The sequence below is a fragment of the Taeniopygia guttata genome, chromosome 17 (genome assembly GCF_048771995.1).
Source record: "Taeniopygia guttata chromosome 17, bTaeGut7.mat, whole genome shotgun sequence".
Classification (NCBI taxonomy): Eukaryota; Metazoa; Chordata; class Aves; order Passeriformes; family Estrildidae; genus Taeniopygia; species Taeniopygia guttata.
Window position 1 is genome coordinate 1928087 of NC_133042.1, and position 12748 is coordinate 1940834.

Genomic DNA, 12748 nt, shown 5'->3' on the forward strand with positions numbered 1-12748 from the left:
TGGGTGGGTATGGCTTCAATCCCAGTCCCCAAAGTTGTGTCAAGCTGTGCTGCACAGCCAGGCTTCTGCTTCCTTAGGGTGTCCTTGGAGCCCTGATGCTGCCTTCCTCCTCCTCCTCCTCCTCCCAAAACGAGAGCAGTGCCAGCACCTTCGGTTGGTTTCTGACCCTGTATCTGCTCCCACTGGAATTTCCCACCATCATTGCCTCTCCTTTGAACACCAGCACTGGGATTTGCCTGTGGAGCTGGGGGCTGTTGAGCACAGCACAGCCAAATATCCCTTCAGACCAACATGTTTCGTGGTTTTAAAAAAATTATTATTATTATATTTGTTATTTTTTAATAAAACATTTATTTTATCTGGAGCCAGCAACAACCTTTGTCACGTTCCTGCAGCCATGGCTCTGCAAATCCTCTGAAGGCAGAGATTAGAGGTTTGACGCATGGAGTCAAAAGCTGGCTTGGATGTAAATCCCAAGAAGGGGCATTCCTGCTCCTTGCCCTCAGAAACAGATTTGCACAGGAGCTCAGTGCCCAAAGCCTGTTCTCCATGGGGATTTTGCAAGCCCCTTCTAGGTCTGCTACTTGCTTGTCTCATAATTTGACTTTCCCAGAAGTGGCTGGGGTAGCCCTTGAGTGAAGCTGGGAAGAACTGGAAGTGGCAGTTGCCATTCCCAGTCCTGGCAGTGGTTTAAGCAGCAGAGCCGAGGGGAGAAGCGGGTTTTACTGGTGTTTTATTTTATTTCTCTTTTTGTTTTAAGCAGCTAGAAACTGGAGGTGTGGCACTGCCAGGAGGGGTTGCAACAGCAGATTACCCATTGCCAGTGTTGCCTGTCCCAAGTGCCATCCGACAGAAAGTCATTTTAGGTAAAACACAGCGAGGGCATGTACAGCACGAGGCCAAATCTGAGGAAATTTTGTGACCCTTCTCACCTTGGGGAAACCTCAGTGGCATTGCCCAGTGGCTCCAGCTTGTTTGGGATGGAAAATATCCCTGCTGCTCTCCCTGCAAGGGCATTTCTGTGGGATGCTGTCACTCTGTGCCCATGGGCAGTGGAAGGGATTCAGGAATCACCTCGGTTCCCTGTAGCTGTGGAGCCAAGCCAAGGGTGAGGAGAGCTGCCCCACCCTGCCAGGGTGATTATTCATCCCCTAGAAATCAGATGTTTTTTCTGAATCACCAAATCCACACACAGCAGGGTATGGCACCACCATAAAGGCATAAACTCTGTCCTGCAAGGGGTGTTCTGTGTTTTCCTCTTGCCCTGGGAGAACATTCCTGTGCCTCAGGAGAGCTGTGATGGGTGATGGGCTCAGCTCAAGGATCCAAGTGCAGCGGGTGGGATCCTTCACTCTGCACTGCCCCATAGGAATATACACAATATTCCAGTTAAAATGAGAGAGTGTCCAGGTTTTAGGGTGCAGAAGACAAATTTCCCTCTCCAAAACATTCCTGTAGAAAGAGGGAGTTTGGGCTGCTTTTAGGTTCTACCTCGCTAGGTTTTGTGTAGTTTTAGAATTTATAAAGTTTCTGTTGTGGGAATTTGTTGGATGGGCAGAGCAGATAAGGAAAAAAGGTTGAACGTTGTTAGCCCCTGAATGTGTATTAAATTGTGAGAAAACATGAAAGAGCTGTAGATGTAATAAAAAAAAAAAAAGATTAAGAAAATGAAATGGTTCTTCCATGCCACATGCAGACCAACAAAAATCAGTTCAGACCATTGTTTTTTCCTTGGGAATCATAAGGAAAAAACCCTCTTTCAGAGAACATACCTCACATGTAAGAGTTAATTTTACAATTTAAACAACTTAATTTTTCCTTCCTATAGTTTAAGGTTTAATATTCATCCCAGGCTCCTTTACTCTGAGTGGTTGATCTTTAAATGATCTTTGTATGTTCTCAAGCAGAAAATGTCCTCTTTTGCCTCCACCCAAAGGGTACACTGGATACATCCCCTGCTCCATGGACAATGTTGGCATGACCTACCTCTTGTCTGTGAAGAAAGCCATGCAGGAATTTGACCGTCGCCAGGTAGATTATAGATTATTGAAATAATGTGCCTAATGCTGATGCTGAATTTTCAGTAGTAGGATTAGAACTGGGGTACAAGTACACAAGCAAAATCAAACGCTCTTAGTTAACATTGAAAAAAACACCAGCAATTAAATTCTCTAACTTGTTTCCTTGAGACATTAAAGGATGGTAAATGAGTTAATAAAAGGATTAAGGAAATATATTGAGGGCTGGGTCAAGAGTGGCTGTTAAAAATGTTGCTCTGGGTGCAGAAATACAGGATGCAACTATCTGCACTTCCCTTATAGAATACATCTCCTCTGTCTGGTTGGCAGCGCTGATGACTTCCTGTGATATATTATTTATATGCTTGTAAGGCTTTTTTCCCTTTCCTAACACAATTTGTCTTAAAGGGATCTCGACTTTCTTTCTCCTCCTTTTGGGAAGGATGCACAAATATGCCTCCTGAAAAACTGTGTCCCCTCGCTGTAAGAGCTGCCATACAATGACACATAATCCTCCAGCACGGAAAGCGAGATCCCTCCCGCAGCAGTTGATAGTTTGCATTCAGAGCTACACGTCCCTCCCTGCCCCCAGGATGGCGTGAGATCCTTGGATGGATGCAGGGAGATCCTTGGATGGATGCAGGGAGATCCTTGGATGGATGCAGGGAGATCCTTGAATGCAGGGAGATCCTTGGATGAATGCAGGGAGATCTTTGGATGCAGGGAGATCCTTGGATGGATGCAGGGAGATCCTTGGATGGATGCAGGGAGATCCTTGGATGCAGGGAGATCCTTGGATGGATGCAGGGAGATCCTTGGATGAATAGTGGGAAATCCTTGGATGGATGCAGGGAGATCCTTGGATGCAGGGAGATCCTTGGATGAATGCAGGGAGATCCTTGGATGGATGCAGGGAGATCCTTGGATGGATGCAGGGAGATCCTTGGATGGATGCAGGGAGATCCCTGGATGCAGCGGGGTCCCGGGGTGCAGCAGCCTCGCTGGTCCAGCAGATCAGAGCATCAAACCCAGGCTGAGCCACCCCAGCCTTTGCTGCTCCCCGGGACACGCTGCTGTGCCTCCATCCCCGAGAATATGGGGCTGATGGAGGAAAAACCTCCAAGGCTGAGGGTCCCCAGCTCAGAGAAATCAGGAATGAGTCAGCGGGGAGAGCATCAAGGCAGCGCCTGCTCTGGAGGAGATGCATTTCCCGGTGCTGGCTTCCCTCTCCTTCCCTGCTGCTGTGATTAGGAATTGAAATGGAGCAGACAGAACAAAACGCGGGTATTTATCCCTGAATGCGCCCCTGGTGCCTTCGGACACGCCTGCCGTGCCGTGGATCAGCCGGGAGGTGACACGCTGCAGGAGAATCACAGCGCATCTCTAGCTAAAATGGCTTCTGACTTCAAGCCACTAATCTGCTGCCCTAAATCTTTGTTGTCCTCGCTTAGAGATGTGCCGTGGATCACTGCTCACCGCCTGCAGCAGGCACAGCAAAACCCCGCTGGAGGAGCCACAGGCTGGGCTCCATCCCGGCTGCAGAGCCCCGCGCTGTGCTGGGCTCCCACATCCCCTCTCCGCATCCCAAGCGGGCTCTGGGGACACCTTTAGGGGTTCTGTGGCTGCAGAACTGTGACACCCGGCTGTGACACCCACCCTGCTCCAGGGACAGCAGAGACGGAGCTTTGGCACTTGGGGGGGATCCCCGAGGGAATAAATCCCCGCAGCCTGGTCTGCAGGGATCCCAAGGACAGCACCTGGGCCATGCTGTGGGCATGGGGGATGAGGTGGTAGGGACTGCTGCCAACACCTGCCAGGAGAAAAATTTATGGAGTGGAAAAAGGGACAATGCAATGTAGCTCTTAATTAGAAGACAGCAGGACTGGAAGGAGAATTGCTTTATGTTGGTTTAAATATTTTATATAATGCAGAGTCAAAGCACATGACTTTGATAAAAATAGTGTGTTTTAAAATAAACTGTTCCATGTTGTTGTGGGGTCTTTTTTTTTGTTTTCCAGCTTTTGGAGAGAAATCCACCTTATACATTGGGCACAAGATTCCCCCTGACACACTGGCCAGACACCAAAATCTACAGCCGTGCTGGACTCATACCTAACTACGCTGGCTTTGTACCACGTAAGTTCATCAGCTGGGCGAAAACGAAAGTCACTAATTACTGGGTTAAGTAGTGCTGTTACTAGCTGGAGTGGCACAGCAGTGGACAATCACTGAGATGTTCCACACGGGTAGTAGGTTTTTTTGTGTTCTGTGCTGAGGCACTGGAACTCTGCCATGCCCTGGCTGCAGGAGAGCTCAGCGTTCCCACTGCCAGCCTCTCCCAGGCTTCACATTTCCAGGCACCATCCCCTGCCAGGCTCAGTGACATCCCACCTGTCACGGATGAGGAAGGAGATTTGTTCTAAAAAGCTTGAAGTCTGATAAAAAGGAAAAGGTAGATGGTATGAAGGGGTTGAAAAAGCACAAAAAGTGTAAGGAAATTGTATTTGCCATCAGGACACATCCTTGTCTGAGCCCTGTGACCTCTTGGGCTGCCTAAAACGAGAGGTCTGGAGGAATTTTGTGTGTAAGGCAAAGTGTGCCCATGCACCTGGAAGCATTAACATACCAGGCTAAAAAATATCAACAAATCAGCAACTGCTGCCTTGCTGGGTTTGGTTACATCTCAGTAATGTGGGTAGGAAATCATGGAGCTCAGCTGGGAAGAGCTGAACTCACTGCTCATCCTTGCTGCAGTGCAGAGGGGGGAAATGGGAGAAGATATGAAATGTGGCAGGATTGAAAGCACAAAGTGGGAAAACAACTCCCCTGGCAGGGCTGGGCTGTGGCTGAGCCAGAGAGGAGAATGTTGAGTGCAGGTCTGACACTGGGCCATTTTCTGCAGCCATTCCCACTTCCCTGCCTCTGGAGCCACCAGTCAGAACAGCTCCAACCAGTCCAGCTCTGGGTGGAGAAAATTAATTAAGGCAGAAAACCTTTAAACAAAAGCAGTTATAATTTAGAACACCGAACAGAATTTTTTCAGCAGGGAAGGAGCCTGCTCCCTCCTGTCCAGCTCCTTGGCTGGCAGGTTTGTCACTTGAAGTGACACCAAACATTGGAATTTGTTCCAATGGTTTTGGTTCTAATGGAATTGTTTTTACAATGGAATTGGTGCCATTGTAAAAACCTGCTGTTAAAATAGGGTTTTCACGAGACAAACCAGTGTCAGGTACTTGTCAGGTGTTCAGCTCACCCAAAAAGCAGAGGCTGCATCAACACCTGATTACCAAACCTCTGCTGTGATTTCTGAAATCACTGCAGAAGGGCTGTGTGCGTGGGACAGCTTTGGTGGCACCTGTGACAGTGTGCCCAGCACCCCTGGGCCAGGCCAGGGCTCCCTGCAGGGTCTGTAGTGCTGAGGAGCTGCAGTGGAGCAGCTCAGCTGCTGCAGGAACACCCAGTGCTGGGTGGCAGCTCCGTGGCACCATTTTGTGCCCAGGCACCTCAAACCTCCTGGGGCCCCTGCTCAGCTCCTGCCAGGCCAGGCTGCACCAGGCCACAGGCAGGCACCTAAATTTAGCTACAGCTCCGAGTTAAATCCACCCTCCCTGTTAAATGTGCCCCCCTCCAGCAGTACCTGAGTGTAAGAGAACGCCAGCAGGAGCACGACTGCCACCCTGCCGGTGACACAGCAGGCAGGACAGGAGGGTGGCAGCCGTGGATGAGGTGGCAGTGCTGGTGCCAAGCCCTTAGTTTTTGTGTTGCAGACCTGCAGGACATCAGCGGGCTCACCTACGGGGACAGCACACGGGAATCATACCGGTGTGAACAGAGGAGACGGGGACGTGCACTGTGAAAACTGCTTTAATGGTGCCTGTACAGCATTGGGAGTGACTCGGAAACAGCAATAATAACACAACACAAACAGAACTTTTGAATGAGAGAGTTCATACAACTTTAAACAAAATTTACAGGTGTTCAACTGCATAGCTTTATTCTGCTTCCTCCTCAGCTTCCTCCTCAAACTCTCCCTCCTCCTCAGCTGTGGCATCCTGGTACTGCTGGTACTCAGAGACCAGGTCGTTCATGTTGCTCTCAGCCTCTGTGAACTCCATCTCATCCATGCCCTCACCCGTGTACCAGTGCAGGAAGGCCTTTCTGCGGAACATCGCAGTGAACTGCTCAGAAATGCGTTTGAACAGCTCCTGGATGGCCGTGCTGTTGCCAATGAACGTGGCAGACATTTTGAGGCCGCGAGGTGGAATGTCACAGACTGCTGTCTTAACGTTATTAGGGATCCATTCAACAAAATAGCTGCTATTTTTGTTCTGAACGTTTAGCATTTGCTCATCCACCTCTTTCATGGACATGCGGCCCCTAAAGACAGCGGCCACGGTCAGATAGCGGCCGTGACGGGGGTCACACGCTGCCATCATGTTCTTGGCATCGAACATCTGCTGGGTGAGCTCTGGCACGGTTAGAGCACGGTACTGCTGGCTCCCACGGCTCGTGAGTGGGGCAAAACCAGGCATGAAAAAGTGCAGACGTGGGAAGGGAACCATGTTCACCGCCAGCTTCCGCAGGTCAGCGTTGAGCTGGCCTGGGAACCGCAGGCAGGTGGTGACACCGCTCATGGTGGCTGACACGAGGTGGTTCAGATCACCGTAGGTGGGGGTCGTTAACTTCAGTGTTCTGAAGCAAATGTCATAGAGTGCCTCGTTATCGATACAGTACGTCTCGTCCGTATTCTCCACCAGCTGGTGCACTGACAGCGTGGCGTTGTAGGGCTCTACTACAGTATCTGACACTTTAGGGGAGGGCACCACACTGAAAGTATTCATAATTCGGTCTGGGTACTCCTCACGGATTTTGCTGATGAGAAGGGTACCCATGCCAGAGCCGGTGCCACCACCCAGGGAGTGAGTAAGCTGAAAGCCCTGGAGACAATCACAGCTTTCAGCCTCCTTTCTCACAACATCTAACACAGAATCGACTAATTCAGCACCTTCCGTATAATGGCCCTTTGCCCAGTTGTTTCCTGCTCCGCTCTGACCTGGAAAAGAGCCATTTTCGTATTAGATTACGGTCACTGCTTCCTGCTTATTGCTTGCAAGCAAAGCCTAAGAGCATCAGGCTCCATGAAAGCTTTCATCTTATCGAGCGCAGGGCTGTGGTTTCACACAGGCACCTCTGCAGTGGCTCGCCAGACACAGACAAACATTAATTATCAGTGATACAGCAGCCACTCCATTTCTCCCGGTGGCACGCACGGAGGCGGTAACCAAGAACCGAATAGCAACGACCTCTGGTGCCACCTCGGAGCCGCTCCCAGCCGCAATCCCGGTGCTCCACGCCAGGATTAGCCCCGCGCTCCAGGGCCGGTCCCTCGGAGCATGTGCGGCGGGGCAGCCCCGCAGTGCCCTGCCCGCCCCACCCCGCGGCGCCTCCCGCCCCCGCGCACTCACCGAACACGAAGTTGTCCGGCCTGAAGATCTGCCCGAAAGGCCCGGAACGCACCGAGTCCATGGTGCCGGGCTCCAGGTCCACCAGCACGGCGCGGGGCACGTACTTGCCGCCTGCAACACAGCGAGAGCCGTGACCGCCGTGACCGCCGTGACCACCGCGCCGGGCCCGGGGCAGCGCGGGGGGAGCGCGGAGGGCGGGGCCGGGCCCTACCTGTGGCCTCGTTGTAGTAGACATTGATGCGCTCCAGCTGCAGGTCGCTGTCCCCGTGGTAGGTGCCGGTGGGGTCGATGCCATGCTCGTCGCTGATCACCTCCCAGAACTGCCCAAGAGAAGCGCGTCAGCGGCGGCCGCGCCGCGCCGGCCGCGCTCCCCTCCCACCCCCGCGCCCTCCTTCCCCGCCCGGACCTTGGCTCCGATTTGGTTCCCGCACTGCCCGGCCTGCAGGTGCACAATCTCCCTCATGATGGCGGCGGCTCAGAGCGCTCTTCACAAGCCCAGGCTTTCCCCAACCGACTCTGGCTGCGAGAGGCAACCGCCAGCCCTTATATAGCAGCGGAATGCGCGCGCAGCCTTCTTCTCCCCGCCCAGGCGGCCATTCGCCGCAACGATTGGGTGCTTATAGCGAGGCTCTACAAATGAGAGAATCTAATTGGCTGCGGCGCTGTCACTCAAGCCGACGGCTCCTATTCGCCCCGCCCTCTTGTCTGTTGGCGTTACAGTTGGGCAACCGGGAGTCTCGAGTGCCCGCCCCAGCTCGCTCACGGCGCTCCCCATTGGCTCAATTGAATGATTGATGTCGAAGCCGATTGGCTGCCGGCCGTGGGGGATGAGCTAACGCCGTTTGATTGGCGGAGAACGAAGCGCCCTGGTAACCGTCGCAGTGACTCCGCAGCGGGCTCTGGGCGGTGGCCGCCGCAGCCGCCCATTCACGGACCCGAGTGCGCGCTTTGCGCAGCGGAGGCGGCGGCTCCTCCTCACTGCGGGACAGGGCGGGTTCCCCGCGAGTCCCCAGCGCTTCCCCCCCGCCCCTCGCCTCCGCTCCTCCAGGCAGGTTTCCCTCCTTCCTTCCCCGCCCGTCCCCCTGTGCCGCTCCAGCCGGCGCCGCAGCGAGTGGGGGAAGGAGCCCGCGTGCGCACGCGCGGGCCGCAGCCACATTCCAGCACTTTCCGGCGCGCGGCCCCGGCCCCGGGGCGTTGCCATGGCGGCGGCGCGCGCGGGTGGCGGGAAGGGGCTGTGGCGGGCGCTGTGAGGGGAGCGGGAGTGTGAGGCCTCGGCAGGCTGAGAGGGACGCTGAGGGCTCAGGGGACCCTAAAGGCTCAGGGGTTCTGGCAGCTGTGAGAAGACTGGGGGGGCTCCAGGATCTGGGGTGCCATAAGGACTCGGAGAGCTGTGAGGGAAGTGTGAGGGTTTGAGGGGATGTGGGGGCATGAGAGGGCTGTGAGGGCTGTCCTGGCAGCTGTGAGGGTGTGTGGAGGTTTGGGGAGTCCAGCTGCTGTGAGGGCTTAGGGCTGCTCTGAGCCTTCTAGAGGCCCCTGTGATGGGAGGGGAAGATCCCCTCCTGCCTGTGAGGGGATCTGAGGTAGACATTGCTTAGTTGTCAAAGCCTTCCCACATGGACACTGCGTCCTGGGCTGTGCGTGGGTGCTGCAGCCCTGTCCTGAGGCAGCCAGACACCCCATGCTGGATAAATACCACCCTCGCCTTTCCTTGTCCCTTATTCTACCTCCCAGCTTTGTGAGCACATTCTTGCCCAGACAGTGCATCCATTGGTCACAGTTTTATTAAACATATTTGATTATTGTTTCAGCAGAATCTTTTTATGGTTGTAGGTATTCATTGTGATTCTAGCTTGGTTTACAAGTCCCAGCATCTCTTCTTGTTTCATACTGGAGCAAAAACTTGAAAGAGGCTCCTAATGGTGCTCCCAAGGCAGGAGTCTCATCCTGCTGCTTTGCTGTGGGGTGGGCTGAGGCAAACTCAGCCGTGACCTCAATTCTGCTGACATAGACCAGCTCTGTGTGACACACAAACATCCTGGAATCTGTGCCTGGATAACAATAATCCAGTCCTGTGCTGGGGTCAGGTGAGGAGGAGGTAGCAGGATATAGAAGCCCCGTGAAGGCTTTGGCTGGAGGTTGAATGGCCTCTGGTAGTAGGTTTAATATAAAGATTATGAAGATCGATATTTCTGGCATGTAAACAACATATTCCTGCAGAGGTGCTGGAAGGAGTCCAGGAACACTTGGAGCAGCCCCAGGGCATCAGGAGTGACTGAGGGTCCTGGGAAAGGTTTGTGTCTGCCTGTGGGTGTCTGGGGAGACACACACAGCTCATCCCTCACATCCACAGCCGGAATGCAGGAGGTTCCTGCAGCTCCCTTTGAGAGAGCTGAGTAACGCAGAGGCATTAGGGTCCAGCTTTATTCCTCTAATTACAGACATTGATTGAACAGTGTTCACGCTGGAATCAGTGGAAAGGGATGGCTTGGCCCGCTCCAGCTCGGCGCAGTCCTCTGACATCACCTTTTTGTTCTCTGATGGCGTTTGAGGTGACCAATTCCAAAAAGTGCAGCATCATTTAGGTACTAAAGGCAGCCAGGATGCATCTGGATAAGATTGCTCAGGGTTTCACACAAGGCTGTGCTAATCTGTAAAGACAGCTTTTCCTGCAGGATGTGATGCCATCTCTTCAGAGTCATGTACAAAAAGAATCAGAGTGTGCTGTCTGGAGAGGTACCTTCAGCATCAATTCTCTTCAGGTGTGCTCAGCACAGCGTTCAGTGTTCTTGGGAAAGCCTGGAAAACCTGCCCTGAGATGGAGCAGGGGAGCCACTGCAGGGCTTGGGGGAGGTTTTCTGCTACGGGTGCTGCGTAATGCAGACACAGGTTTGGGGTTTTTTCATCCAGGGCCAGAAAGCAAAGGGCTGTGCATTAGCGCCATCCATTTTCTCAGTGTATGAGCAATCCCGAGCCTGTGTGCTTCCCACAGCCTCTACTCCAGCCTGCACTGCCTTTCATGTTTGGGAAGCTGCTCTGTAATGTGTGGAGTGAGCAATTGTTGCCACCCCCAGCATTCCCAGAGGGAGTGTGAGAGTGGAAATGCTCTGCTCGGTTAAGGCTCCCATACCTGTCTGCAGAACACCAGCGCAGCGGGGCTAGGACCCTATGGAGCAGCTGAACTTTGCTCTTTGATTGACCTTCTAGAGGTTTCCCCAGGAGATTCAGCCACCTGAATATCTAAGGAGGAGGCATTTCAAATTATCTTTGCAACATTAATTTTTGCTAATTCTAGCCCAGTCAGTGAGTATTTCTGTTCTTAGCTACCTGCACATCCACAGGAAATGACAATTCTATCATAAATATTTTTCCATTTTTAAAATGGAAGTAAAATGCCAGTACTTCTAAGATCTCTCTGAGAAGGAGCACAATCAGGAATCTCCATGGAGAGCTGCTGGAGCTGCTGACCATGTCAGCCCTGGTATTTCTAACATTAATTAGTGTGTGCCAGGAGGTGAGCTGGCAAGTGCCACAGCAGGCTGTGCCAGAACCCTGGCTCACAGGGAGCATTCCTCCCAGGGTGAACCTCTTCGTGGAATACTGAGTGTGGGGCAAATTCTGGGACAAAAAGCTGCACATTCCACAGTCCTGCCTGAGCCAAATGCTGAAGTGCATTTCACTTGGTTTAGTGGAGAGGCTGCATCTTGCCCGAGTAGGGAATGCTGGAAGGCAGCTGGGAGGGCAGAGAAAGGAACAGCACTGAGGTGGGATGTTTGTGGCTCCCACATTGTGTTTTCATTTCAGACGTCTGTCTTAGCTGGCATTTAATTACTTTGAAAGTTCTCAAACTCTGCTGCAAGTGACAAGCAGGGAGGTTGCACCTCACTTAGGGGCAGATCCCATCTGTAAGTGCTGCATAAATTAATGTGATAACAGGGGTCCTAGGAAACGTCAGGGCAGTGTTACATGGCCAAAGACCCTGGGTATAACCCAAAGATAGACCCAGGGAAGTTAAAACAAGTTGGAAATTGCACTTCTGTTTTGCTGAATTAGGTATTAGGGTTTTAAAAAACCTTTTATTGCCATTGTTTTGGCTTTTAACTACCTGTATTGCTTTTGGCTTGGAAACTGATTTTACTGTAAACACAACTGGTTTGGACAGAGTGGGGAGGGACTTTCTTTTCACTGTTGCACATTGCCTTCCCCTTTTGCTGAACAAATGTTCTCTGCATGTGTGTACAGAGCTGATCCCTCCCCTCGGCAGGCAGGCACACAGCGACTGTTGCTCCTCTCCGTGCTTACCCAGTGAGATTGCAGCCTGTGTCTCTGAAACGGGATCCAGTCTGAACTGAGCCTCTACCTGGGGCTGGCAGGAGCCCAGACAGAAATCACAGAACTAATTATGTTTCTGTAGGTAAAAACCTGAAGCCCTGAGTTAAGGGAGGGACGCTGGAGGAGGATGAGTGTGATGGGAGCAGCCTTCAGAACCAGAGGGGTTTTGTGTTGGGGTCGTTCCAGGTTTATGGTAACACTGAAGTGAGACGTGGGTATGTGCAGGTGTTTCCTCATTTCTGTCTGATTGTTACTTCTAAGGATAAACAGTCTTGTTTTCCAGAAGTTACTGCTGCTGTGATATTGAAATTATGAAGGTGAGAGGCTGATTCCAGAGTGAGAGGTGCAGTTGTGGGATTCCTGCCTGAGGGAAATCAGAATAGCTGAGTGGGATCAAGCCACAGACCCACCCAGGCCTGTGTCTTGTCCCTAATGCTCTGCAGCAGTTACCAAAGAGGAACAGGGCAAACAGATATGGATGTGGCAGGTGGTTCGGGCAATTCTTTAGCCACAAACAAGTAACTTTTTGTTTAATACCCCCAATGGGTTATTATGAGTTTATCTAATCACCTTTTGCAGCCATGTAAACTTTTGGCAAAACAGCCTCCTATCCTGATGAGTCCTGTGGTTTAATTACAATCAGTGTGGAAGAAGAGCTCCTTCCATTTGGTTTGATGATTTCCACTGGGTAACTCCATTCACAAGGTGGACAAGGTGGTGAGTCTGTCCCTTCAGAGCTTTCACTCCAGGACTGTTTCACATTTTTTGTGATACTGTGAGACAAGGTAATGCTAAACCAGCTTTTACTTTGTGTAATGTTTGGCATTAATTCGTGATTTACATCTCCATGTTTGAAGCCTGTGAACTTTGAACATTGTTCCCATGAAGGTTCCACAGCTCTTTGGCTGTTCCTTGTCCAGTGATAAGCCTGATAGC

General features: G+C 52.0%; 2 protein-coding genes across 2 annotated transcripts; one reads left to right on the plus strand and one right to left on the minus strand.

The window, feature by feature from the left end:
* Nucleotides 1-448: 448 nt before the first annotated feature.
* Nucleotides 449-6404, plus strand: CIMIP2A (ciliary microtubule inner protein 2A). Its single transcript, XM_030286457.4, has 4 exons — nt 449-866; nt 1937-2031; nt 4037-4154; nt 5786-6404. The coding sequence occupies exons 2-4, from the start codon at nt 1963-1965 to the stop codon at nt 5872-5874; spliced, it is 276 nt and encodes a 91-aa protein (XP_030142317.4). The 5' UTR covers nt 449-866; nt 1937-1962; the 3' UTR covers nt 5875-6404.
* Nucleotides 5950-8001, minus strand: TUBB4B (tubulin beta 4B class IVb). The gene is given in 4 exon segments (NM_001099690.2): nt 5950-7071; nt 7484-7594; nt 7695-7803; nt 7890-8001. Coding segments are annotated over 4 exon segments (1338 nt in total). The 5' UTR covers nt 7947-8001; the 3' UTR covers nt 5950-6010.
* Nucleotides 8002-12748: the final 4747 nt, after the last annotated feature.